Source organism: Dermacentor andersoni, chromosome 4 (genome assembly GCF_023375885.2).
Source record: "Dermacentor andersoni chromosome 4, qqDerAnde1_hic_scaffold, whole genome shotgun sequence".
Taxonomy (NCBI): Eukaryota; Metazoa; Arthropoda; class Arachnida; order Ixodida; family Ixodidae; genus Dermacentor; species Dermacentor andersoni.
Genome location: NC_092817.1, coordinates 9,929,930 through 9,949,872, shown reverse-complemented (window position 1 = coordinate 9,949,872; position 19,943 = coordinate 9,929,930). Strand labels below are relative to the sequence as shown.

The 19,943-nt window shown below is 49.3% G+C and overlaps 1 protein-coding gene across 2 annotated transcripts in view; it reads right to left on the bottom strand.

Annotated features, from left to right (window-relative positions):
- The window catches only part of nwk (FCH and double SH3 domains nervous wreck), a 231,754-nt gene that overhangs the window by 126,924 nt on the left and 84,887 nt on the right, over window positions 1-19,943 (bottom strand). For both annotated transcript variants that reach the window (XM_050182545.2, XM_055073377.2), the window contains exon 12: window positions 5,229-5,309. In XM_050182545.2, the coding sequence (XP_050038502.1) occupies window positions 5,229-5,309 (81 nt within the window). The remainder of the gene's footprint in view (window positions 1-5,228; window positions 5,310-19,943) is intronic.

Genomic DNA, 19,943 nt, shown 5'->3' with positions numbered 1-19,943 from the left:
TGCTGGCATGATCGGCGGGGTCGGTAGAGTAGACGAGGGTGACGATGTCGGCTCTGTTTGTGGCGTAGGTGGTGTTGTAGTTATGGGTGTCAACGGCGTTGAAGTTGCATTGAGTGGACGGCGAACAGCCTCCGCATAAGTGAGGCGCCGCGGTACGTCCCCACAGTCTGGCGCTGAAAAAGCTTGCCGGACTTCCTCCCGGACTACATCAGCAACAAAAGACAACGCTGGCGTCGGTTCCGTAGGCGCAACCACAAAGCCGAGCTGCCGAAGCTCTTCTCGCACCACTTGTCGGACAACTTCACGCAGAGACATCTCGTTACTCGCAGCCAGTACGGAAGTGCTCGCCGCCGAGTTGCTGATGTCATGCTGGCGGTATCGTTGATGCAGGGCCCGTTCAATGGCTGTAGCCTCTTTTGTGAACTGTGCCACTGTTGTCCGTGGGTTTCTCACAAGGCCGGCAAACAGTTGCTCCTTCACTCCTCGCAACAGATATCGCAGCTTTCTTTCCTCTGGCATGTCTGGGTCTGCCCTACGGAAAAGACGGGCCATGTCTTCCGAGAACATAGTAACACTCTCATTGGGCTTTTGAACGCGGATTTCAAGGAGACGCTGCGCGTTTTCCCTCCTGTCGATGCTTGAAAAGCTATCCAGCAGCTGTGCGCGGAAGTCGTCCCACGTGGCAAAGCTCCTCTCCCGGTTTACGTACCACGTACGAACATTGTCCTTCAAATAGAAATAGACACTCGAGAGTTTGTCCGCCGAGCTGGTCTTATGGTTATACTGGGCGACGCGCTCGAACTGGTCTAGCCAATCTTGGACGTCTTCAAAGGCATCACCATGAAAGCTCTCCGGGACCATAGGATTCTGTAGTGTTACTTGCGATGGAGCTGCAGTGGCCATGTTATTTGTAGGAGGCAAACGATTTCTCGAAGTTTCTTGCAGGGGACTGGACTCGGGCGCTAAGCCTAGCAGGCGACGACTGAACCGGTGGACCGGTGTTTCGATGCGCGGTGGTGATTCCGGGCTCGATCGTCGGCTCCGCGAAGGGGTGCCAAGCATGAAGAATACCCAGCACCTCCACCAGTGTAACGACGTGGGATCGACGAGTATGCGTAGCAACACCGCTAAGAAACGCACTTTATCAGTCGTCCAAGGGAACAACAACAACGTCTTCCTCGTTTTCCCCGCTTCACCTAAAAACCCACGCTACTTCAGCGTCGCCCCCACTGGCGCATACCCGCTGAATTATGGTTCTGCCAAATATAGTTGTGTCATTTGCTCCCCCTTTAGATACAACATCGGCGACAAAGTGTGGGTCTGGACACTTATTCGACAGCGTGAGCTCTCTGAAAAGCTCCTACGCAAATACTTCGGGCCCTACATAGTTCTCCGACGCATCAGTGACGTCAACTACGAAGTCGTTCCAGACAGCTCGCACTGTTCAAAGCGCCGACGGCATTTACCCGAGGTCGTTCACGTGCTGCGTATGCAGCCGTACTATGAGGACTGCCAAGACTGCGCAGTTCCTTACCGCTGCTTTCCAAGCCTCTATCATCGGGACGATGATCTTTTTTAAAGGGGGAGCAAATGACACAACTATATTCGGCAGAACCATAATTCAGCGGGTATGCGCCAGTGGGGGCGACGCTGAAGTAGCGCGGGTTTTTAGGTGAAGCGGGGAAAACGAGGAAGACGTTGTTGTTGTTCCCTTGGACGACTGATAAAGTGCGATTCTTGGCGGTGCTGCTACGCATACTCGTCGATCCCACGTCGTTACAATATATTACCTTTAGTGATAGCAAAGTGTAAGACAATCACACGAAGGGAAACTACTCCGCCGAGAGACTCGCGTCTCTGGGTGGTGCGAGGGGACTCAGGCTGTGATATTGAACTGTCTCCTACTACGAGGTCTTGTACGTACTCGTATGGCCGTCACTCCAGTGACGAATTCTTCAAGGTCACGAGAAGTTTCTTAGAGCGCAATAGTGACTAATACGGCTTCGTCTATCCGGCGAAACCGCAGGCTCTATTTCTTACAGCGAAACTGTCAGCCGTTCGTTGGTAGGCATTTTTCGTGTCCGCGTCCCTGGTCAAAAATGTGGGCCGATCCCGGAGGTTGTAGAACACCGGGCCGAGCCGCAACAGTGGTGAGAAAGACTTCAAGGAGTCAGCAAATTGAAGCGAATAGTGCATATATTCTTTGGAATCACGTATACAACATACAGAACACCATTCCTTTCAATAAAGAACAAGCACAAAACAAGCATCCCAACCCCATAGTTGATTACAAAGCGCTCCTGATAACAATGCCAAGCACATAGCGCTCCTCGCATATGTTTCCCGGTAAAGATTACTATTGCACAAGCTGCCGCGGCGACGGCAGCTTGCGACGTGGGGGGGGGGGGGGGGGGTGACGTCACTGGTCTTTCGTATATGAAAGAACCAGCCTAGCATCTGATTTCACTGTTGATGCAGCGCCGCTATGGGTAGGCAACGCATAGTTAGGACTCCAGAGGAGCGGCGTGAATACGAGGAGCGGCAAAGGGAAAAGGAAACGGCAGTACGACTAACGGCGGCGTGCTGTGAAAATTACAATTTCTCCCATTACTCTAAATTACCTGTACTACTATTACTCTAATGCACTAAAGCATTGCATACGCCCCTCAGCAGTTGCAGTGGTGTTTTCTAAGAGCTTCGCTGGACATCCACTTTCGCAGGCCGGGATAACAAATCTCTTTTTTCTTATTTTTATCTGTGAGTCCGAGTATAAGCGCTGCTGTGCATTACTGCTATTGATTATGATTTTTAAGGAATTCCGCTTAGCCTCATTTTGATTACCGAGTGAGTTATACATAGTGTGAGACGAGATTATGACTTTTGCATGCAAGTGGCGTTGTTTCCATTCCTAATAAATGTTATAAATTATTAGAAGAGCTTTTTTCATGTGTCGTTAGCATTGCCTATTGGAAAAAGAAGCAATAATAAGACACCTATCAGTCACGTGCATTTCACACACTGTTGATGAAATACTGCTGGAGAGGTCACCGAAGTCTGCAGGTTTTTTTCAGGGTCAACAGAGCACGCAAAGCAATTTGAAGGGAGGTGAACATAGAGTAAGATATTCATCCTCTAGGCATAGGCTATCCATACCAATATAAATAACTGTTAGTTGGCTAGCCCCTTCTCTTTAAAAAATATAATAAACTTCGTCCTGTGCATACAGTGGTTCCCAACTGTCATATACCAAGATTTAAAGATATGCAAATGCCACGTAGCTGGACAGAACCAAGGTAATGTCGCCGTCGCTTGGAGATACTCACATTATTTTTTGCATTCCGCCTATTTACATAATTAGTCTTAATTAATTTTTCCTCGTTTGGTTGACTTGCAGTCGCTCTCAGATCACCAACACACGCAATCACTAAAGTTCCTGCATTGCATTATTAACTCCTCTTGCTAGATTTCTTCAAATCTAGAAATCACGATCACCTAGCATCGCGCCTTATTTTGCCAGCACGGGCACATTTAAATACAGTTTCATTCCCTGTGTAATTGAATACGGGATTCCCTACCTGGTCCTACTCGTTCTCTTCCCTCAACTTATTTTTAGCGACCATTGAAAATGTAGCCAGCATTTTCATTTGGTCTGTATTATTCGTATTGCCTCTATTATTTGTCATTGTTCCGCTTTTCGCACCCATTCCTGTAACAGCCCAATAGGGCTGCAGGATGTGAAATAGTAGGCTGAGTGCAACATTTGTGCAATGTCTTGCACAACATAACCGAAATGAAACCGGCAGCAGGCGGGACATGGGTTTTTCGACGTGATACAGGTATCCCGTGTTTAAACATGTCACTGTGTTGCTATTCTAATCAGCCTCAAAAGAAAGCAAGAAGAAATACAGACATGACTTCCACTTTCACGGAACGAGGGCTAGACTGCCTCGATGTCAACGCCGCCTTGTTGAGGCACCCTAACGAGAGCGTGCACACAGCGGCATCTGGCAGGAGTAGGACAAAACATGCCTGCCTCAGCCCTTGACGGTCGCTTTCACGGCACGATAGCGCAGTTGAGTGGATAAGCTGTCTTACACAAGTCTGACGACGCAGGTGGAGACCTGTATTAGAGGGGAAAATTAGGTGCTGATAGCATGCACAAGTGCCGTCCTTTCCTTAAGCACCACGACTAATTATCGTGTTCAACTTCCTAGCTCATAAAGACCTCGCATGATCGGCGCCATAGACCAAAACAGCAGAGAGTATACTAACAAAGCATTTGCGAAAGATTCCATACTTTGCAAGCGCTGAGTTTCGGGCTTGTTGGTCCGTATTCTCTCGTCTTTAGCGCAGAACCGTGAGAGCTTGTGTGTGTCTCCTGTACTGCCGCCTTTCTTACCTCCAGATTCTGCGCTAGAAACTAGAAAGAATGCCATACTAACAAGGGTAGACGTTTGGCCGAAATGGTAATTCGCATAAAATGTGCAAAGCGTGGAGGAGAACACGCGAAAATATATATATATATATAAGAAAACAAACACTGCGCTTCGTGAACCTGGGTTCTCGTCATGGTATAGTTTGTACAAAGTCACAATGATGCTTCAGAATGACAAAACTTGTGCAGCAGGCAGAGCAAAGCACACAAGCGGTGACGCAACTGGAATGCATTCGCAAGTACGCCAGAAACTCAGTGTAAATGCACCTCCACTGCTGCCGATGTAGTATTTCCAAGGCTTTCTTTTTTAAATGCTTCAGACAGGAGCAGCACAGCCGTAATTTCTCCACTGTGACGCTTATGTCTCATATTGTGGTAGCTGCCTGCGGTGCTGTACATCACTCGGAAGGTAAAAACAGGAGACATTTAATTTCATAAGCGAACTTCATATTTTGTGCTTCAGAACAATTTAGAAAAATTATTTCACGTGAATGGTTAACAGTAACTATTACCATAAACGTGAATGAAAGCGTTCAACTGATGCGTGACGCAAAGCGCAGCTCCTCTTGATTGACACCAGAAGCAACGTAGCGTATACTATTTAGGCCAGCTGTACAACATCTAAACAAATCATCCTAGAGGGAGTTCGTAGGCTAAATAGCACGCGGAAATCACACCGTTCGTGAAAGATGGATCGGGTTGAACCTTACACAGTTTCCATTAGCAAGCAGAAAATAATTTTTTTTTGTGCGAAGGTGGCCTTGGAGAGATCGCATTACGGTAAAGCACTCACCTCTGCCTTGCGGATGTTGTTTCTGATGTCTTCGAGTTTCTGCTCGACGTCCTCTTGTTCACCGGTTGATGCCTCCATGGTCTGGACAGCCAACATTACAACATCGGGCGTTACGAGGTGGTTCACTAAGAACGTTTTCATTAGGTCAGAAGCGCGCCACAGAGATGTCCTATATGGCACCTAGAATATATATATATATATATATATATATATATATATATATATATATATATATATATATATATATATATATTACAGGGAATCTGAATTATCATGCACCAAGAGTTAAAAATATTCAAATGCCACGTAGCTGAACAGAACCAAGGTAAGGTTATGTGCCGGCGCTTGGAGAGACTCAGAACATTTTGTTACATTCCGCGTAATTACATAACTAGTCTGAATTGCCATATATATATATATATATATATATATATATATATATATATATATATATATATATATATATATATATATATATATATATATATATATATATATATATATATTGTCACGGATACGAAAGGCGCGGACAAGAAGGGAGAAGACGAGGAGAACGAGGAGTTTGAGAGGCCGAGCTGCGCTACGATCACGCTACGATCATCGTTCATCTCCTGTAAATTTCTTCGCAACTCTTCGTAGCAGTTGTGGTGGAAGGTGCTGGGCAATGGACACCCGAAGACAGAGGCTGAACCACAAGTTCTCCGACGGAGCCGTCGCCTTGCTGGACTCCCACCGAATCCACCGGAGCTGAATATGTCCCACGACGCAGACGATCAACGGCCCATTCCAACTGCTGCCCCGACAAGTTCTGTTCTGCAGCTGAGAGATGCGCGTCCCTTCGCCGGAATATCGCACGAAGACGTCGAGGAATGGCTCATCCATTATCACCGGGTGAGTGCCGCCAACAAGTGGAACAGCACTTCTCAGCTTTCGAACGTCGTGTTCTTTCTAACGGATGCTGCGTTGTTGTGGTTCGACAACCTCGAGGAAACGTTCACAACATGGGTAAGATATTTTTCGGAAATCAAAGAATGATTCGGCGACTCCGCGACGAAAAAGAAAAGGGCAGGACAGACGCTACTGCAACGTGCGCAAGTGCCAGGCGAAACCTGCACGACCTACATTGAGGCAGTAATAAAACTGTGTAGGATGGTGGACTCTAGAATATCCGAGGAAGACAAAGTCGGGCACATCCTAAAAGGAATTACCGAGGATGTTTACAATTACCTCATCGCAAAAGACAACCTGGCTTCCGTCGCTGACATCACTCGGCACTGTCGCACTTTCGAGCAACTAAAGACGAGGCGCATAACGCCGAAGTTTGGCAGGCTAGCCAATGTGACGACAGTTGCAAGCGTGGACAGTCACCAGCCCCTTGGTCTCGCATCAATGATCTGACAAATAGTTCGGGAAGAGCTCAGCCTGCACGCGCAAGTGACACATCCAGGCACTCATAGCTTCCGCCTACCACCAGATTTTGAGCCAAACGTGGCATCCTTCTCCCCGTATCCTGCGGCAAGGGGCACTGAGGATTACGAACTCGCCCCCGACAGCAGCCACGTCTCTACGACAGAGGCCCTACTTATGGCGCTCGGCCACAACGAGAGCAGCCGCGTTTTTACCCCCGAGGCACTGCGACTTCTGTCAGGCCGCGACAAGAACAGCACCGACCCTACTACCACGACGCGACTTATGAAAGATATAACGGATTTCAGCAAGCAGCAGAGGCACGTTATCCACACGACAACGAACTTTCTCGCCGCCCGCAGCCGTCTACCATTCGTTTCGAGGAATACGCTGTGAACCGCGACCCTCCTGTGTGCAACTGCGGTTCCACAGGCCATATAGCTCGGTATTGTCGCCAAGCCCGTCAGTCACGTAAGATACCACTGATGTTCTCGATTCCCAGAACCCGTACTTCATATGACTTGCGGACGACCGATTTGCTTCCAAGGGATCACTTCTTACACGAGACGCAGCGATTCGCCAGCATCTGAGCGGAGTTTGACGCCACCAAATAGCCGTCCCCGTCGCTCTCCGTGCCCTCGGCACCGTTTTTCCTCACCGCCGCCGGGAAACTAGCATCCGCGGCCAATGGAGGTATGGTCACCGGACGGTCTTTGCAAGAAATACCTCTGCCTGTTGTGATGTACAAAAACAAAGTGAATGTCTCGATTGACGGAATACCGACCATGGCGTTAGTTGATACTGGGGCGACTGTGTCTGTGATGAGCCTCGCTTTCAAAAACCGTCTAGGCCACAAAGTTATGTTTTCTTGGAACGACGGTATTACCTTTCGTGGAGTAGGCGGCGAGTGGCTTCATCCCCTTGGTGTTTGTGCTGTGAGTGTTTTGTTGGCTGGGAAAGTGTGTCGGAATCCCTTGTTCTTTCTCGTTGTTCGCGCGATGTTATTCTTGGTATCGATTTTCTTGAACAGTGTGGCGCTTCCGTGGACTGTGGCAGTGGCGAAATATCATTGAACAAGTTATTTATATCAGCACATTCCGAACAAAGGTCGGGTGGTGAAGACAGGGACACAGACACACTCAGTGTTCTTGATGAAGTGATTGCACCATTGTGGTGCCTGACGCCCGTTCGTGTTTCGGCAACTACTGTTGATGCTGATTGTGTTGACCTTGTAGTTAGGCCTCTCCGCATAAACTGTGCTAAAAAAGATATACTTGTGCCCTGCTCTGTCGTGTGCATGACGAAAGGAGTCGCCACATTGTGGGCGCTGAACTGTTCCGCCACGCCGGTTGTCCTTCCTCGCGGTATGAAAATCGCTCTCTTCGATAAAGCCGCATGTAGCTCAAGAGCGGCACTAACTACGGACGTCTCTACAGCTTGCTCTCCTTGTGATAATCGCCATTCTGAAAAGCTAATGCTTGGCATGATCAGCAAGGCTCTCGGAACATCGGAAAGGCAAGCACTAGTACAGGTCCTTGCCAGGCATGAGGCAGCATTCGACTTCACGCATGGAGATGCACCCCTTCATTTACTGTCGTCCCGCGCTCGTCACAGAATAGATACCGGCTCAGCACACCCCATCCGCCAGAAGCCCTACCAAGTGTCATCGTCCGAGCGCAAAGTTATCGCAGAGCAAGTAAAGGAGATGATGAACAAAGGTGTCGTTCAAGAGTCGTCTAGTCCATGGGCAGCCCCAGTAATCCTGGTCCGAAAGAAAGATGGCTCCTGGAGATTCTGCGTGGATTACAGACATCTAAACGCAGTGACGAAGAAGGATGTCTAACCACTACCGCGAATCGATTACGTCATTGATTGCTTACATGCTGCTTCTTATTTCTCAACACTTGATTTGCGATCGGGGTATTGGCAAATACCTATGGACCCTGCCGACAAGCAAAAGACTGCATTCGTGACTCCAGATGGCCTATTCGAGTTTAATGTTATGCCTTTTGGCCTTTGCAATGCTCTTGCCACCTTTGAAAGATTCATGGACACAGTACTACGTGGTCTAAAGTGGGCGATATGGGGCGCTATAACGTAAAACTATTCCACTTTTCTATTCCATTTCTGCTATCAGCCCTCCACGATTGGTCAAAAACTTTTTTCAACCACCCCCACTTCACCTGTCTGTCACGCGATGTCACGAAAACGGCGATACCTCCCCATTTGATATGATGTGTACACACTGATTATGCATGATTTGACAGAAAAAAGAAAAACAGTTATTTCTGATTCAACCCCTTTTCGCCATTAGCCCTCGGCTATTTGTAAAAAGTTTTCGGGCTGCACCCACTTCACCTGCCTGTTACGCGACGTCATAAAACCGCAAGAACTCACCGCGTCAAAATGACGTGTACGCGATAAAGATGCATTAATATGCCGAACAAAACTGAATTTTGTTCGGAATAGCCGCAGGCTGCCCCGTTCCGAAAGGAATAAAAGATGGCTGCCGCCGATCGCTCAGACGCTGGCTACTCGCACCTGCCGGAGAGCATTGGGTGTATTTGCGTATAATAAAACTTCTTGCGTGGCCATGTAACGTTTTTGAGCACTTTCGGCACGTTTACCCCCTCATTCTGCCAAGTCTTCTTTGCTGAGGGTCCGTTTTAGCGTCATTCTTGAGCTTCCGTTGCATGCCGCCGCGATTTTCGACCAGCCACCACAAGCTAAGTAAGGGAAAGCCGACCAATCGTAGATGCCGGCACCACCCTCTTCATCCGGTTATCGACTTTCAGTGCAGTGGCTCGGCCCCATCGAATCCCTCTCCACTTGAGCGTTCTCCTCGCCTCTTGTTAGCCAATTAGATACGACAAGCAGCTCAGTGTAGGCAATGTTATTCGTTTTTCAAGCAAACAAAAGTGACCTCCTATGAACGAGGAGAGCGTTTGATTGGTCTGTTCAGACAACCCTGCGGGTGACCGCCCGGTGCTTGCGTTGGTGGTTACGCAAATTTGACGTCAGGAGATTGGAATAGAAACATATTGGAATAGTTTTACGTTATAGTGCCCATGTATGTGTTACCTCGATGATGTTGTAATATTTGGCCGCACGTTTGAAGAACATAACGAACGCCTCAGCCTCGTTCTCGACTGCACTGAGAAAGCTGGACTGGTCCTAAACTCAAAAAATGTCGGTTCGGCGAACGTCTAACACTGGTCCTGGGACACTTAGTCGACAAGGATGGCGTCAGACCCGATCCTCGTAAGATTGAAGCGGTGAGCTCCTTCAAACCACCGCAGTCAGCACGAGAACTCCGCTCATTCATTGGCCTATGTTCGTATTTTCATCGTTTTGTTCCCCGGTTTGCCGGGTTCGTTTACACATTGACAAGTATTTTGCAACAAAATGCATCCTTCAATTGGACACCAGAGTGTGACGCATCATTCTCTCAACTGAAGTTTATACTAACGTCAGCACCTCTTTTGCGTCACTTCGATCCATCTTGCCCAACTGAAGTTCACACTGATGCTAGTGGAATCGGGATAGGAGCGGTGCTTGTACAACGTCATAGTGGCGCAGAACATGTTGTCGCATATGCCAGCCGTTGCCTGAGCAAATCTGAACGAAATTATACGGTTACGGAACAGGAATGCCTGGCAGTCGTTTTCGCCATACAAAAGTTTTGGTGTTATCTTTATGGTAGACCATTCAAGATTATCACCGACCATCATTCTTTATGCTGGCTGGTCGGTTTGCGTGATCCCTCTGGTCGCCTCGCACGTTGGGTGCTGCGCCTCCAGGAATACGACTTTGTGGTGTCGTACAAGAGTGGCCGTCGTCACGCTGACGCAGACTGCCTCTCTCGGATTCCTCTTGCGGCTACCGACTGCGATGCTGAGAATTTTGACGACTGTCTCGCTGCTGTTACTTCTACGTTCCCTGACACGGCAGACTTTCAGCGAGAACAACGGAATGATGTTACCCTCGATCCGCTTTTTGTCGCCGCCCGTACTTCTAAAGGCAGCGGTCGCTTTACTGCCCGTGATAAATTGCTGTACAAAACTAATTACTCCGGGCATGGAGCGCGTTTTCTGCTTCTTGTCCCCGAGAGTCTCCGCTCCGACGTTCTACGCGCCATGCATGACGATGTGACATCCGGCCATTTCGGCATCGTACGAACGCTGCACCGCACGCAGGAGCGCTTTTACTGGCCCAAGATGTACGAAACAACCAAGCGCTATGTCGCTAGTTGTGAAACGTGCCAACGTCACAAGCGACCGACCACCGCAGCCCCGGGTCCCCTTCGGCCATTGACACCGCCCAGTACGCCGTTCGAGCAAGTAGGCATTGACCTTTCGGGTCCATTCCCGTTATCTAACAACAAGAACCGTTGGATAATTGTCTGCGTAGACCATCTTACACAGTATGCAGAAACTGCAGCCATACTGTCTTCCACCGCTGCTTGCGTGGCGGTCTTCCTGCTGCGTTCCGTGGTCCTTCGTCATGGCCCACCACGTGTCATCATCAGCGACCGTGGTCGCCAGTTCACTGCTGATGCCATTGAAGAGTTACTTCGTTTGTGCACTTCACAGTTCCATCATTCCACGCCGTATCATCCACAGACCAATGGCCTCGTTGAAAGGACGAACAGAACGCTGACCAACATGCTTGCCATGTACGTCTCCTCCAATCATAAGAACTGGGATGACGTACTTCCGTTCATCACTTACGCATACAACACGGCGAAACACGAAACCATGAACTATAGCCCATTTCATCTCCTGTATGCAAGGTTACCGCGAAGCCCTCTGGACACTTTCTTACCCTTCGTACTGCACAGTGACGATTCTGTATCGAAGACATTGTGTCTCGCCGAAGAAGCCTGTCGAATAGCTCGTCTTCGTACTCTGGCCTCGCAAAGTCGCTCGAAAGAGCGATACGACCACCGTCACGTACAAGTATCATTGGAAAAAGGTGACTTGGTCCTTATTTGGACATCGCAACGCAAGCGTGGATTGTGCCAAAAGTTCTTGTCACAATATTCAGGCCCATTTGTAGTTGTGGACCGCCTGACTGAACTCACTCACGTCATAGCTCGCCTCCTGTGCAGTGGTCAGCTGACTCATATTGCTCGCCTGAAGCCTTTTTACCCTGCTTGTCCATCCTGACTCGTCCCACGGGCTTCGTCTGCTTGCGGGGAAATGTAACGGATACGAAAGGCGCGGACAAGAAGGGAGAAGACGAGGAAAACGAGGAGTTTGAGAGGCCGGGCTGCGCTACGATCACGCTACGATCATCGTTCATCTCCTGTAAATAAAACCATTTCGTCGCAACTCTTCGTCACAATATATATATATATATATACATATATATATATATATAATATGTCATCAGACTATTCCCTGCGATCTCCAATTATCCCTGTCCTGCGCCAACCAATTCCAACTAGTGCCTGCGAATTTGTTAATTTCACCCCACCTAGTCTTCTGCCGTCCTCGACTGCGCTTACCTTCTATTGGCACCCATTCTGTAACCCTAATCGTCCACCGGTTATCTAACCTACGCATTACATGTCCTGCCGAGCTCTATTGTTTTTTTCGTACTGTCAATTAGAATATCGGCTATCCCCGTTTGCTCTATGATTCATACCCTTCTCTTCCTGTCTCTTAAGGTTGTGGCTAACATTCTTCGTTCCATCAATCTTTGCTCGGTCCTTAACTTGCTTTTGAGCTTCTTTGTAAGTCTCCAAGTTCCTGCCCCATATGTTAGCACCGGTAGAATGCGTGCATTGTACACCTTCTTTTCAATCATAATGGTAAGCTTCCGGTTAGGATCTCACAATGTCTGCCGTATGGGCTCCAACCCATTTTTATTCGCCTGTGAATTTCCTTCTCATGATCAGGGTCCCTTGTGACTAATTGATCTAGGTAAACTTACTCCTTCACACACTCTGGAGTCTGACTGGCGATACTGAACTCTTGTTCCCTTGCCCGGCTATTGATCATTATCTTTGTCTTTTGCATAGTGATCTTCAACCCCACTCCTGCACTCTCTCTATTACGGTCCTCAAGCATTTGTTGTAACTCGTCCCCAGTGTTGCTGAACAGTACAATATCATCTGCAAATCTAAGGTAGCTGATATATTCGCCGTTGATCCTCACTCCCAAGGTTTCCCAGTTTGATAGCTTGAATATGTCTTCCAAGCACGCAATGAATAGCATTGGAGAGATTGTGTCTCCTTGTCTGTCCTCTTTCCTTATAGGTATCTTCCTACCTTTCTTGTGGGGAATTAACGTAGCTTTGGAATCTCTGTAGATATTTTCTAAGATATTTAGGTAAGCGTCCTGTACTTGTTGATTACATAATGCCTCTATGACTGCTGGTATCTCTACTGAACCAAATGTCTTTTCGTAATCTATGAAAGTCATATAGAGAGGCTTATTGTACTCTGGGGATTTCTCGATAACCTGATTAATGACATGGATGTGATACATTGTAGAGTATCCCTTCCTGAAGCCAGCCTGTTCCCTTGGTTGACTAAATCCAGTGTTGCTGTTATTCTATTGGGGATTATTTTCATAAATATTTTGTATAATACTGGGAGTAAGCTAATGGGCCTATTATTTTTCAATTTCTTAACGCCTCCCTCTTGTGGATTAGTGTAATGTTTGCATTCTTCCAGTTTTCTGGGACCCTTGCAGTCGACAGACCCTTCGTATAAAAAGCCGCCAGTTTTCCAACAATTATGTCTCCTCCATGTTTGATTAAATCGACTGTTATTCCATCTTCTCATGCCACTCTTCCTGGTTTCATGTCTTGCAAAGCCCTTCTGACCTCATCGTTTGTTATAGGAGGAGTTTCTGTGTCCTGTTTATTACTGTTTCTAATTGAGGTATCCTGACTCCTCTGGGTATTGTACAGGTCAGTATAGAATTCTTCCGTTTCCTTTACTATATCTTCGAGATTGCCGATGATATTACCCAGCTTATCTTTCAGTGCATACATCTTGGTTTGTCCTATGCCAAGTTTCCTTCTCACTGGTTTCAGGCTGCGTCCATATTAAAGGCTTCTTCAGTCTTTCTCATGTTACAGTTTCGAATATCACTTATTTTCGCCTTGTTGATCAGTTTTGACAGTTCCGCGAATTCTATCTTATCTCTATTTTAGCAGCAATAAATATAATTAGTCCACCCCCTCTGACAGGGCGGTCTACAGTCTTGCAGTGCATACTTCTTGGTTTGTCCACCAGCTGCCTATGCACTCGGTGATATGTACGTAAGCGTCGCGCGAACCGTGTAGCCGCAATAGGCCGCGTATACCCTGAAAGCGTACACGCTTGGAAGTACTTAAGGTGTAAGACATTTTCAGAGTACTAAAGAGGCACTGCGTAAGAAATACACAGTAGCACACAGACGCCACAGTAAGAAATAAGTACTCGCAGATGGTTCAAATTATTTCTCCTTTCTCTGCGGCTGTCACGTTCAGCTGTGGCAGCAATTTTATTGATAAGCTTGTGAAGGTTTGATAATATTGCCACATGCAGTGGCACAGCAAGGGGTCAAAAAGAAGAAGAGAACGAGGTTCGTCTCGGCATCGCGCATCAACGGTTTCGTTTCGTGAAGGACAAACGGCTGAATCCCCATTCAGTGTGTATACTTCAGCAGAGTATACGCGACATTTTGGTGGAGCTTGCTGGGTACACCGAACTTATGCAGGAGACCCCACTGGGCAGCAAGAACCTCGCACAATTGGAGTTGACTCCAGTTCACCGCTCAAGCCGGCGAATCCGAGGCCTCGAGCCAGAATTTGGAAACCTCCCGGAAAAAGTGATGACTACGACCACTGCGACTTCTACGGAAAGGGTGACGCCGACTTACCTAACGCTGCTGAACCCCCAAGTGCCGACGGCTTTTCATGGCGACATATTTGAAGACGTGGAAGACTGGCTGGCGGAGTTCGAGCGCGTGGCTGCGTTTAACGAGTGGGACAACAACGCTAAACTCAGGAACGTCTACTTCAGCCTCCAAGATGGTGCTCGCACGTGGTTTGTGTACCGCGACAGTGCCCTGTCATCCTGGCCTGAATTCCAGCGCAAGCTACTGGAGACTTACTCCAGCCCCGATCGCCGGGAAAAAGCGGAGCGAGCCCTTCAGTCACGCGTCCAAAAGCCAAACGAGAGCGTCACGATGTACGTGGAGGACATGACGCGCCTCTTTCAGCGTGCCGATCCGAGCATGTCGGAAGAGAAGAAGGTGCGTCATCTGATGAGAGGCGTAAAGGAACAGCCCTTTGGCGGTCTTGTTCGGAATACGCCCAAGACTGTCGCGGAGTTCCTCACCGAAGCCACCGCAATGGAGAAGACGCTTCAGCAACGGTCGAACATGTACAACCGACAGGTAAATTCCGCCTGCACTCCGGATACGCCCGTAGGCTTCGGGTGCGACGTCGCCTTGCTTTGCGAGCTGATTCGCTCAGTGGTTCGCGACGAGCTGCAGAAGCACCACGGTACGTCGCCGCCACCAGTCAGCTCCCTTGCCAGCGTCGTACGCAACGAAGTACAGCAGGCACTGCAGGCATCTCTTTCCAGCAGTGGAGCGCCACCTCTGCCAAGTGAATCCCGGCGCAAGACTTACGCAGAAACGTTACTGAGCCCCGCCCAAGCTTTCGCACCTACTTATGTTGCGTCGCCAGTCGCGCTGCAATCGGCGCAAGCCGCTGCAACAACTCCGCTACCGTACTTCGACGACCGCCGAACACCCGCGAGGAAATCAGAGGTTTGGCGAGCACCCGACCGACGACCGCTGTGCTACCACTGCGGCGAAGCGGGTCATGTGTATCGGGAGTGCCCCTATGGACGACTCGGCCTGCGGGGTTTTTCCATCGATTCGTCTCGACCTAGGTTTGGCCAGAGGCCTCCCGACATCGCAGAATTCATCGAACAGCAGCGCAGGCCGGGTACATCGCAGCGGCAGTCACGCTCACCCTCACCGCGGCGATATTTCCCTGCTCGTGATACCACTTCGAGGACGACGCAAGGGCGATCACCAAGTCCACGCCGGGAAAACTGACGTCAGCGACCTTCCGAGGCGGGGCCGCTGATACTCGACGCGCTGAAGACCTCGTATCGTGCCGACCGCAGAACAACGAGACCACGACGACGCCAGAACCAGTTCCCGCCAACAAGATTTCACTGGACATACCTGTGTTGATCGACGGCAGACAAATGAGTGCACTTGTAGATACCGGCGCCGATTACTCCATTCTTAGTGGCAAACTGGCGAGCGTTCTGAAAAAAGTTACGTTGCCCTGGAATGGGGCACCAGTTCGTACGGCAGGTGGCCACGTCGTCACACCGCTTGGCTTATGCACGGCGAGAGTAGAAATTCGCGGTGCTGCTTTTCTCGCCCCTTGTCTGGTTCTACGCGAGTGTTCCCGCGATTTAATTCTTGGGATGGACTTTCTCCGGGAATATGGTGCCATTATTGACCTCCGCGAGCGCTGCATCACTTTCTCGACACAAAGGGCAACAACACAGACCGACGCCGTTGGACACAGATCCGCACTTCGCGTTTCGGACGACAGCATCACGATACCGCCGCGCGCGAGTGTTATGGTCCCGGTCAAGTCCGACGAGCTACGAGACGGTGAAGCCATTGTAGAAGGCAACATTTCTATGTTTCTGGCCCAAGGTATTTGTGTAGCACGAAGCCTTGTGGAACTTCGTGATAGCCAGACAGCGGTCCTCGTTACCAACTTTAGCTTTGAGCATCGGCACATTTTTCGTGGCACTGCCGTCGCCTACGCCGAACCATCAACGGACATCGTCGAGTGCTTTGCTTCTGAAGTGGACACGAACGACGGTTCGCTCAGAGACGTCGATGTAGACTCCGAGCTTACGGACGACCAAAAGAGCGCACTGGAGGAACTCTTGAACGAATTCCGCGCGTGCTTCGCTCGGTCTACTAAGGTGGGCCAAACGCCAATCACGAAGCACCGAATCAAGACATCCGCCGACGCACGCCCCATCAAGCAACAGCCTTATCGTGTCTCGCCGAAAGAACGTGAGGCAATTCAAGCCCAAGTCAAGGAGATGCTAGATGGTGGTGTCATTCAGCCTTCGCACAGTCCGTGGTCGTCTCCGGTCGTTCTGGTCAAGAAAAAAGACGGAACGCTTCGTTTCTGTGTTGATTATCGACGCCTCAACGATGTCACCAAGAAGGACGTGTACCCATTACCACGTATCGATGATTCTTTAGACAGGTTGTGGCGAGCTAAGTATTTTTCGTCTCTCGATCTAAAGAGCGGTTACTGGCAAATTGAGGTAGATGAACGAGACCGCGAAAAAACTGCTTTCGTCACTCCAGATGGCCTTTACGAATTCAGGGTACTTTCTTTCGGGCTCTGTTCGGCACCAGCAACTTTCCAGCGAATGATGGACGCCGTTCTCGCTGGTCTGAAGTGGCAAACCTGCCTCGTCTACCTCGACGACGTGGTCGTTTTTTTTTCGGCGACATTTGACGACCACCTGAAACGACTGCGGCAAGTTCTCGAAGCCATCCGATCGGCTAACCTCACCCTTAAGCCTCAGAAGTGTCACTTCGGCTACAAGGAGCTTATGTTTCTGGGACACGTGGTCAACGCGGAAGGCGTTAGCCCCGATCCCGCGAAAACTGCCGCTGTAGCCACATTTCCAACACCGACCGACAAGAAAGGTGTCCGACGCTTCCTGGGCCTTTGCGCATACTACCGGCGTTTCATCGAAAATTTTTCGAAGATGGCGGAGCCGCTGACTCGACTCAGGAGGGACAATGTATCGTTCGTCTGGGCCTCAGAGCAAGAGACTGCTTTCACTGAACTTCGACAGCGTCTGGTGTCAGCACCAGTTCTGGCCCACTTTGACGAGGAAGCGGACACGGAAGTTCATACAGACGCCAGTAACGTTGGTCTTGGCGCGGTACTTGTACAACGGCAGGAAGATATTGAAAGAGTGATCGCCTACGCAAGTCGCACACTCTCGCGTGCAGAGACCAACTACACCACTACGGACAAAGAGTGTCTTGCCGTCGTATGGGCGCTGGCCAAATTTCGACCTTACCTCTACGGCCGCCCATTCAAGGTTGTAACCGATCATCACTCGTTATGTTGGCTTGCAAATCTGCGGGACCCTTCTGGACGACTGGCACGGTGGAGTCTACGTTTGCAGGAGTACGACGTGACCATCGTGTACAAGTCAGGCCGCATACACGAAAACGCTGACGCACTCTCGCGCGCCCCTATCGACACTACCGACCAAGACATTGAGGACGACGGCGTTTTCCTTGGGACCGTATGCGTTACTGATTTGTCCACACGGCAGCGCGCAGACAACTCACTACGACCTATATTCGAACATCTGGAAGGACGAAACCCATCAATACCTTGGCACATCGCTCGAGGATTGTCGTCTTTTTGTTTACGACATGGCGTCTTGTATAAGAACTCCGCTGCCACCAAGAAGACATACCTTTTGGTCGTTCCAGCAGACCTCCGTGCCGAAGTTTTATTCGCCTGTCATGACGAGCCTCCGTCTGGCCATTTGGGTTGTACGCGCACGCTTGATAGAGTGCGCAAATCCTACTACTGGCCGAAACTTGCCGAGTGTGTTAAGCGGTACGTCCAAGCCTGCCGTGAATGCCAGCGCCGAAAGTCGCCAGCTGTGAAGCCTGCGGGATTGCTGAATCCGATTGACCCACCTGGCAAACCTTTCGACCAGGTCGGCATGGATCTTCTGGGCCCGTTTCCACTGTCATCTTCTGGCAACAGGTGGATAATCGTCGCCACAGACTATTTAACGCGATATGCTGAGACAAAGGCGTTGCCTCGAGGCACAGCTACCGAGGTTGCCCAGTTTTTCATACAGAACATCGTCCTACGGCATGGCGCCCCATCGCACGTCATCACAGACCGAGGCAAAGCCTTTACAGCGCAGCTCATTGAAGACGTTTTTAAACTCAGCTGCACAACCCATCGACGGACAACTGCCTATCATCCGCAGACAAACGGCTTGACCGAACGACTGAACAAAACGATGACTGACATGCTGTCTATGTACGTAGACGTACAGCACAAGACGTGGGACGAGATACTCTCATACGTAACGTTTGTGTATAATACTGCTACGCAAGAAACAACACGCTTCACGCCGTTTTACCTCCTTTACGGCCGTGAAGTGCAGACTATGTTAGAAGCAATGCTGCCATGCGACAACATCGATCACCTCGATCTCGCCCAAAATGCCGAACTCTTCGTGCAACGAGCGGAAAAAGCCCGTCAGCTTGCCCGAGTGCACATAAAGAAACAACAGAGCATCGATGCACAACGTTACAATCTCCGCCATCGACAAGTCCAGTTCCAACCTGGCGATCAAGTTTTGGTCTGGACTCCCGTGCGCCGAAAAGGACTATCCGAGAAGCTTTTGAGTCGCTACTTCGGACCTTACAAAGTGTTGCAGCGGATTAGCGACGTGAATTACGAAGTCCTTCCTGACGGAAGCCAGCCTCCCCGACATCGACAACCGCAATCTGAGATTGTGCATGTTGTGCGGTTGAAACCATATCATAGCCACTAAAATCCGACGTCTTCAGCCGCTTAGGTTAGTTTTTGTTGTTGCTCGTCCCTCAGTGTCTTGTGACTATATCGCACACCACAGTGATTGTTACTATAGCCTATGTGTTCGTCCTAGGCCGTCTCGGCGCTCTCACGTCAAGCCTATGTATGTTTTCATTCTTCTATTTATTTATTTTTTGATGAGGGGGTAGTGCCACATGCAGTGGCACAGCAAGGGGTCAAAAAGAAGAAGAGAACGAGGTTCGTCTCGGCATCGCGCATCAACGGTTTCGTTTCGTGAAGAACAAACGCCTGGATCCCCATTCAGTGTGTATACTTCAGCAGAGTATACGCGACAATATGCTCTGTAGTTCAAGGTTATCACGCATATTTTATCGTGCACCACTCCCGCCTCAGATCTAGGATTGTGACTCGCACGTCTCTTTCTCAACAATATGAAAATGTAAATGGCTCTACAAAGCTTCCAAATTAGCTCACTATTAACGCGTGGTAATCGCGCGACGACCCAGTAGTTCTTCCTGGCTATGCTATGATGTGTTTCTGTTAGTAGATTGAATCTTTGCATTGGTGTTGTGTCTACCCTGTTCTCGATAATTACAAAGAACACAATACAATTATCAGCAACTAGCATAGGAAGACTGCAAAATTATTGAATGCGAGCCTGAACGGCGCCTTTGTCATATAAATCTCTAGAACGAATTT